Source organism: Symphodus melops (assembly GCF_947650265.1).
Source record: "Symphodus melops genome assembly, chromosome: 2".
NCBI lineage: Eukaryota > Metazoa > Chordata > Actinopteri > Labriformes > Labridae > Symphodus > Symphodus melops.
In genome coordinates this window covers 9,700,485-9,708,875 of record NC_136692.1, presented here as the reverse complement: position 1 = coordinate 9,708,875, position 8,391 = coordinate 9,700,485, and the positions used below count along the sequence as shown (strand labels likewise).

Genomic DNA, 8,391 nt, shown 5'->3' with positions numbered 1-8,391 from the left:
CCTTTTCCTGAAGTGGGGTCCTTTATGGATTATAATCCAGCCAATCAAATCGTACCGTATAACAAATATCTGAGGATCAACAGGGACTTCTAACTCTGGACACATAATGTAAGTATGTTTGATTGTTGCCTCATAAAATATATTATCTTTCAGTTTAAAAGATGAATGACAAGGACATCATGTGAGGTTAATGTTTTGCTGGTTTGATGAGATTGTAATATTCTCTGTGTATGTGTGTGTACTTTTGCATACCTGTAATCCCAGTTTTAGGCACCATGGTGGGACTTAAACCGTCAGATGTTCCTCCTCCTCTGGGGGTGAAGATGGCGAGCGCTGGAGCTGCAGCCTGCATAGCTGATCTTGTCACATTTCCTCTGGACACAGCTAAAGTCAGACTACAGGTATGTGTTCAGAAACACTGACAAGACATTATCTTACATTTACAGTAGTGCATAAACTATTCTATTGTAACATTAGACTCTGATGTCTCCTACCTTTGTCCTCCAAATAACTAAACTAAATAAATCAACTCTAATCATTTACACTTCTGCAGCTGCAGCAATATGTTTTCTCACTGTGTTCTGAAAAGCTGGTTTGAGCCTTGAGTACCATCTGTGTGTCCAGATTCAGGGAGAGAAGACGCCGGTGGGAGGAATCCGCTACAGAGGGGTGTTTGGGACGATCAGCACGATGATCAGAACAGAAGGGCCCCGGTCACTGTACAATGGGCTGATAGCCGGCCTGCAGAGGCAATTGTGCTTTGCCTCCATCAGAATCGGCCTCTATGACAATGTCAAAAACTTCTACACTGGGGGAACAGACAGTAAGTGGTTCCTCTTCAAGAGCCTGGAGAGGGTTTTTTTTATATATTGACACAACTGTAGATAAACAATATAAACACAGATCAGAGTTTTCCCTGATGAAAATCAGCTCCACTACTTTTACCTGTAGACTCAAAGAGTTCAAATTGATATAAGATTTTTGCAAACTACCATATCCCCTTCATCCCTAAAATACTTTTTCACGTGAGTAAAATACCAATGCAATAGTAAACTGATTATTTATCCTGCAATGACAGATGTGCAACAGCTGTTTTTTATACATTTATTAAGAAAGCTGCCTCTCATTCCAGCTTTATAAGTATACATATTTTATATTATTTTATGTAATTGTGTTAATGTACTAATGGAAGTCCTATTTCACCCCTGGCTATCTCTCTCTGCCCATCTCCAGACGCCAATGTGATGATACGTATCCTAGCTGGCTGCACCACAGGGGCCATGGCAGTGTCCTTTGCACAACCCACTGATGTGGTCAAGGTTCGATTCCAAGCTCAGATGAACCTGAGCGGTGTGGCCCGTCGCTACAATGGCACCATGCAGGCGTATAAACACATCTTTCAGAACGAGGGCATGCGTGGACTCTGGAAAGGTGCCATTTAGATAGCTAAAGGTGTCCTTAATAACTGATTGGTTAAAAAAAATCAAACATTTAATTTTCATGTTCTCTTGTGTCCTCTTTCTTTAGGCACACTGCCAAATATCACAAGGAATGCTCTTGTGAACTGCACAGAGCTGGTGACATACGACCTGATCAAGGAAGCCATCCTCAAGCACAACCTGTTGTCAGGTGAGAGAGGGTGATGTTTGTCTCCTGCATGTTTGTTTAGACTGCAGTAACACATGCACACACAGCCGTCCCAGAGAGACAGCTGATTGGCTGAAATCCACACACCCTCTTACCTCTCTTAACTCCAACACAGCTGATAACAGCACACAGGACATACAGTCTCTAACCCTCACAGTGCTGTAAATATAATCGTTAATGTGCCATTTATCTTAATCTTATATACTGCTCCCTTCGTAGGGTTATATATTCTGCTGACATGACTTTCTATACAGCTTAGAACAAAGGCTACTGTCAATCTAACTCTGGTCCATCTTTTTTTACCCACAGACAATCTGCCATGCCACTTTGTATCTGCATTTGGAGCCGGCTTTGTTACCACAGTGATCGCCTCCCCAGTTGATGTAGTAAAAACTCGGTACATGAACTCACCTCCAGGCCAGTACAAGAGTGCAATAAACTGTTCCTGGACAATGTTGACCAAAGAGGGGCCGACGGCTTTCTACAAAGGGTGAGATGTTCCCCTCTGGTCCACGTTGTTGTTTTTTTTAAATATGCAATGTCTTGCAAAGCTTTCATTCAAAACTGCAAAACTCTATTCTTTGTTTCATTTAGGTTTGTGCCCTCATTTTTGAGGTTGGGATCGTGGAATGTTGTGATGTTTGTTTCCTTTGAACAAATCAAGAGAGCCATGATGATCACAAAGAAGAAAATCGAGGACAGAAACTGAGATTGAACTGGAACCATTACTGTGCTAGAACGTCTTCAGGGAAACCAACTGAATATGAAGTCAGGTCTTAGTTGTCTACAGATGACAAAGAAAAACATCCTTTGTTGAAAAAGGAACACTGGACAGTCTACCCTGTATGTGACTTACATGCAGTTTTAGTTGTGTATTTAAATCTTCAGGATGAACCCATTCCAAATTGAATGGGGGTGAATGGTGCAAGCATTAGGAAGTGTTAACCTTCGTTGAGAAGCTGACTTTGCACTTTAGGACATTCAAATCTGCCAACATTTTCAGGCAGCTTTAGCAAATGTACCTTTATATGAGAAAAAACAAACTGTTGCCCAAAATAACATGTGAAACAACCCATAAATATATTTGACTTGTTTTACAGTTTGTGCTTGATTATTAACCTGTGCTAACACTTCTACAAGAAAAAACATGAATCAAAACATCCAATTATGTATTTATTAAGTTTGAGTAAGATGTGTTAGTCATTATATACATTTCTCAAAAGCAAACCACAGCAGAAAATCACATTAAAAAAGTATTATTTGGACACAAACATTTAAGAAATCGGAGGCAAACAATTGTTTTTGAGTTGCCCATCACCTATATTATACAATACAGATGACATCAGAGGACACACATTAACACATGCAAATACTGGTGAGTGTTCCTCGTTGTAACAACTGTTAGAACACACACGTCATGTTTACAGTAGTACAAATAAGACAGCAACAAATATGTAGGAAAATTTCATATTTCATGAACTGTCTTTACTTGAACAGTTTGGTTGCCTGCTCACTGAAAGTGCGTTGACCCTTACCAAAGAGAGACCCGTTATCACCACAGTATGCTGCAGCAGCAGCAGCAGCTCATATTTCTCTTTAACAAAGGATAATCAAATAAGGGAATGGTCATGTTTGAGGTATAGCCTGTTAGTTTGTGCTGTATTCTATCACTGTGACACGATGAAAAGGGCACAACCAAGAAACAAATACGTGGATTTTCTTTATTCCAGTTTTGGAGGAACATCACCAGTTTCAGCCTGCTTTCATGCTTCTGACCTGTTTCTACCTGAACAAGTGGCGACAGTGTTCATGGAGAGGTCAGGGTGGGTTTACTTTAGTTATTAGAGACAGTCAATGTGAGGGAAACATCCGGGTCCTGTAGATGTGTCTTTACGATGTTGTGGAATTTTTCTCTGTACTGGTTGAAATGCATAATGCTCTCTGGTTCTTCTGACACCCAGAATTTATCAAATTCATATGCCAGATAACCTGAAAGTAGAAAAAACACATTTAGGTCCTTATAAGAGCATCAGATGAAGACATAGTACTTTTTTTCTAGCCAATCAAAATAGAGAAAAGAGATGTTGAATAATGGGGGGGTGGGTTCTTACAGTACAGCTGATGAAAGTCTTGGAGCTTTGGTGCGCCAACAACTGTGTTGTAGAAATGGGGTTTTAAAGCACCGCTCTTCATGAGGCTGTAGGCCATCTCGGTCAAGTTGATCCCAACAATGGCATATGAATACCTGAAACATCAGGAAAAATAAACAAGTATGATCAGCATGCCCAAAATGTCAGTGCAATTGGTAGGCATGTTGACCACCGTACAGTGAATCCCATTCGTTTGATTCGACTTCACTCTGGCTTGTAACAAGGTACGAATGTAGATTTAAGGGAGACCAGACTTTATTTTGACAGCAGCACCAAAGATGTCCCTCTGTTTCTTACCCCAGTGTGGGATGGTTTGCATGCGACAACACCTGACGAGCCTCTTCTGTGTGGTTTTCACTGAAAAAACTTCAGACAGAGCATCATGTCAAATGAAAATCATTACGTCACTCCGCTTACACCCAATGTTTAGTCAAGAGATAAGATCATGTCCGTCCGGTCTGGAGGAGAAATACTGCGTGCTTTTGAGATAAAAGTTGCGTAAGACTTTTGTGGCTCCAGAGGGAGCTGCACTAAGTCGGGGGGATGATTTGGTGATAAACAACGAAACGGAACACCTTATCTTCACCTTAGGAAAGAGGCTCAAGTCTTCATTATAACAAGTTGCCAAGTTTTAAGGTGAATAGTATGTGCACCCAATGCTTTACCCTCGCCTGGACCCGAGCTTTGTGACACTCAACGACAGTTATACACGTTGTTTTCACCACAGGTTTTTTTAAGAGTTATTCTAAATGATGAGTTGGTTATGTGTGTAAATCATCTAAATAAAGAACGAGGCGATGATGTGCATGTGGATTTGTATTTATTAAAGTCATGCTCAGGCTGTAATGCTGTTTGTGGGATGTGGAACACACACACACATTCAAGTCAAGTTGACGGCGTCAGTTTGCATTATCAGTCTTCTATTGAAAGTCAGCTGGGAAATGTGTTCGTTCTGCTTGGTCAGCTTTCTGAGTCGAACAGGGTCTAACTCTTTGCACGTGTGTTGTTGCTGTTTCCAGCCCTATTGACTTCTTTTTAACGATCGTTTACTTTGCTTTGGAGCGAAATAACACGTAGGACTGCCCGGAAGAAACCTAAATCTATAGAACTCATTAACAGGTTACAAAAGACCTACACAACTGCTCAATTCAGTAAAGGTGACAGTTTCTCAATGAAAGGTCTGAATGATAGATGTAACACTTCAAAAAGAGGACAAAAGACGGAAAATGTCCTGAGGCTCAATACAGACATGATCTGTTGTTCTTTTGACTTCATTAATGACTCATTGTTGCTCACTGAAGACTCACACAAGGTTGATCAGCCCAAGCATGCCCATTCCTCTGAAGTCGGTTTTCGGGTCGTCTCCTTGGAATCCAATGTCTCCCCACTGTTTGGTTATCCTTGACTCCAGTTTGACGTCTGGCATCAACAGATCCCACAGCTGAAAGCACATATAACTCCAAGGTTACACGCGTTACTTAGTTACAGCTATCTGCCGCCACATACCTTGGTTATGTTGTTTGAATTCCACAGAAACATAAATGTGGTCTTTCCTTTGTCACTATTACTTTAAATGTGTCCAGATTAACAGAATGTGTTACTTTACAGTACATCAAAATCCTGTCTCCATTGATAAAGTTGTTTTTTAATCCATAACGCGTGACATTAATGTATTGCGGACGTCTCGAATGTGTTTCTTTATCTTGAGCAGGAACCATTTGGCACAAACATGCACGGTTCTGCTTTACCCATACTTTGCTCAAGAAGCAGGACTATGCACCTTCAACAGCATGGCCTCGTGCTCGTGGTTCTCAGAGTCAAAGACTTGCTTTCTAACATCTTCCACTGACACAAACAGACTGTTGTAGCCTGTTATCTGTAACAGACAGGTGTGCAGGTTTTTCCGAAACCTAGAAAAGAAGCGAGAGCAAAGAAGTCATTAATGCATGTATCATTAATGACATGTTTTAAGTATGGCTGCAGACAGAGACGAATAGCCATACAGTGGGTCTTTCTGGGGTTTGATACTCTTCTCCTTCAGGATTTGATCCACACATGCCTCTAACTGGTCCTTACTGGTTTCCAAAGCTCCTCTAAGCACCTGCAAGAGCACAGGAGGGCAGGAGGACGTCAGAACAAAAACAGAACTGAAGCAGCACAGAAAACGAGCAGTCTACTGCTAAATCATTTATTCAGCCAACAATGAAAAAGGAGAACCTTTCTACGGCAACCTGACACGTAATGAAAAAAATGATGACCAAGCACTTCCTTTCCTTTCTTTTTTTTTTTTTTTAGCGGAATAAACTGCTGATCAGAAAATGCTTATTTAGCGATAACCATCCATGACAGGTGGGGTTTATTCATCAGAGAGATAAGGACTGATAAAGGGAGAGAGGACACGTCCTTATGGGAGTTCAAACATAAAAGAGATTATGAAGGCGTTTCTGCTCTGTGGGCCCGAACGGTTTGGACATTACCGTCCAAGAATCAGACCTCTACACAACACGAACCGCAGTGAGACAATTGTCCTGATCTCACAAAAGGAATCACATTACCGGAGTTCTCATTTTCTACTAACTCCCACTAAAAATCCTTCTGATAACATTGATAACATTTCTTACCTTGTTCTTAGACGAGCAGAGAGAATACTCTGTAACAGGACACAATAGCTCAGTTAATACAATGATAAACATTAAATTAAAATAAGAAGACCAGACTCTGGATGATTGGACTCACCTGTTTTTTTTGTTCTTGTTGCCCCAGGTTTGTATCCAGAGCATATTCTCTGCAGCTCACATGTGCCTGTTGCCTGTCTGATGAGCCACTTCAGCCAGTATCTTAGGAAGGATGTGTACACATACTGCCAGATATACCCAAGCATTTCCCTAGAACATGGACAGAAGACAGAGGCTTGAAGAATTCACTACAAGAATCTGAGTCTATTTCATGATGGATCAAATCTAATCAAACATAAATGTCCTTATAGGATCTATCGACCATATTCAGGCACACTAGCTAATATACCATAAACAACACTCTTTTATAATAGCATAAATAGTATGGCGTATTTTAAAACCTATGCATATTATTTACTACAACCTGAAAATATCAAGCTTTCAGTCCCAATAAAAACATTTTCTTGTCTTAAATTTCACTAGACAATACCACTGTGTGGTTTGGAGAAAAACACATTGCAAATATAACACTTTTAGACTGGGTAATTGAAATAACCTTTATTTATGATTGTGTTTTTACAATGTGTTACAACATAAACATTGATTAAAATACTTCCTCCACCACTGCAGGACTGAGACAATGAAGTCTGATAAAAGAAAAAGTCAGTTGGCACAATTCAAAAAACTTTATCTGTCCCCAGGGGGGAATTCAAAGACACACAGCAGTAAATGAGCGACAGTGGAGCTATACTAAAAATGTATCACAAGAATAAAGTGTCAACAAAAGAATAAAGTGTCAACAAAAGAATAAAGTGTCAAGATAAAAGTACAAAGTTAAATAATAAAAAGGTCCAAGTGGGCCGTGATAGAACTAAACAAACATACATGTAGTAGTGAAGAACCCACTATAGTGCAGTAAATATGACGTATACACACATCATACATACATATTATGTGCCAGTAGGCAGATAATAAATAATAAGGTGATTGTCGTGCATGGCGGATGACAGAACTGACTAAATATATCACGTATCTTACAAACCAATTTACTTTTAATTGAATATATTTGAGACCATCGATAGATTTTGATCTAAATACATTCCTTCAAACTAAACAGAAGCATGATAATGTAAGAAGTCTATCTTACTGATGAGCAGCCAAAACAACAAAAGCAGCGAAGGAGCGAACAGACACGCTAATGCTAACTTCAATTGTTATCACTCATTATGTCACAACAACAGCAAAGGATCGTTACGTTAAACAAGCTCATGCCTGTAAGAAAACTTTAAACTTGCTCTTGTTCACGTTGTTGTAGAATTGAGATGATGTACTATCTAATTAACTGGTTCAACAACAGGTTGTCGCTTTTCAGCGGATTGTTAGCGAGCCAACATTAGCTATCTTAGACTTGTGCCGCGAGCAATAATGTGCCCTTTAGAAATCACAGTAAGACAGAAAAGTTATATTCATCCTACCCTCCTGTTTCAGAGATGTGGTTGTCAAATTGATACAGCCAACCTTAATCTTCACTCACAGGCTAACAGTAGTGAGCATCGTAATGTTAGCAACGCTGCTGCTGACAACAGACTGGCTGTGATGCGTTCATGTCCCCACCAGACACTCGGACGTTACATTTTCATTAGTAAATGAACCTGGTAAACCTGGTGTTTTTGGTGCCATTGACATTATGTTAAATAACTGAGTATGATGACAGTGATTTTTTTTAAAGACTGTATATCTGTTACTTAAAAATAAGGACTGATTTTGCAAAGAATCTTCGGCTGGATTAAATGGTTGTTAACATGATGTATATGAACGCAACACACGCCAGCATGTCACTGGCATAGACTGCATGGTAGTCTGTCACATTTGATACTCTGCTTTAGCGCCATCCACTGTCCAGATCATATCTGCTGTGC

At 40.0% G+C, this 8,391-nt stretch overlaps 2 protein-coding genes across 2 annotated transcripts; one reads left to right on the top strand and one right to left on the bottom strand.

Moving 5' to 3' along the window:
* Positions 1 to 2,746, top strand: ucp1 (uncoupling protein 1). Its single transcript, XM_079336976.1, has 7 exons — positions 1 to 108; positions 265 to 401; positions 625 to 823; positions 1,234 to 1,431; positions 1,528 to 1,629; positions 1,957 to 2,137; positions 2,242 to 2,746. Exons 2-7 carry the CDS (start codon positions 276 to 278, stop codon positions 2,354 to 2,356), a joined length of 921 nt encoding a protein of 306 aa, XP_079193102.1. The 5' UTR covers positions 1 to 108; positions 265 to 275; the 3' UTR covers positions 2,357 to 2,746.
* Positions 2,747 to 2,807: 61 nt separating this feature from the next.
* Positions 2,808 to 8,100, bottom strand: elmod2 (ELMO/CED-12 domain containing 2). Its single transcript, XM_079336977.1, has 9 exons — positions 7,948 to 8,100; positions 6,534 to 6,682; positions 6,419 to 6,447; positions 5,801 to 5,898; positions 5,578 to 5,707; positions 5,105 to 5,238; positions 4,095 to 4,163; positions 3,759 to 3,892; positions 2,808 to 3,636 (listed from the first exon to the last, which is right to left on the bottom strand). Exons 2-9 carry the CDS (start codon positions 6,676 to 6,678, stop codon positions 3,482 to 3,484), a joined length of 894 nt encoding a protein of 297 aa, XP_079193103.1. The 5' UTR covers positions 6,679 to 6,682; positions 7,948 to 8,100; the 3' UTR covers positions 2,808 to 3,481.
* Positions 8,101 to 8,391: the final 291 nt, after the last annotated feature.

What these genes read in the sequence shown, in the direction of transcription:
- ucp1 (XM_079336976.1), top strand. Translation starts at nt 276, where the DNA reads ATGGTGGGACTTAAACCGTCAGATGTTCCTCCTCCTCTGGGGGTGAAG. An exon ending in CAGCTAAAGTCAGACTACAG is followed by an intron (nt 402 to 624) that starts GTATGTGTTCAG and finishes CTGTGTGTCCAG; the next exon opens with ATTCAGGGAGAGAAGACGCC. An exon ending in CAAGCACAACCTGTTGTCAG is followed by an intron (nt 1,630 to 1,956) that starts GTGAGAGAGGGT and finishes TTTTACCCACAG; the next exon opens with ACAATCTGCCATGCCACTTT.
- elmod2 (XM_079336977.1), bottom strand. Translation starts at nt 6,678, where the DNA reads ATGCTTGGGTATATCTGGCAGTATGTGTACACATCCTTCCTAAGATAC. An exon ending in AAACCCCAGAAAGACCCACT is followed by an intron (nt 5,708 to 5,800) that starts GTATGGCTATTC and finishes CTTCTTTTCTAG; the next exon opens with GTTTCGGAAAAACCTGCACA. An exon ending in CTTGGGCTGATCAACCTTGT is followed by an intron (nt 4,164 to 5,104) that starts GTGAGTCTTCAG and finishes CTCTGTCTGAAG; the next exon opens with TTTTTTCAGTGAAAACCACA.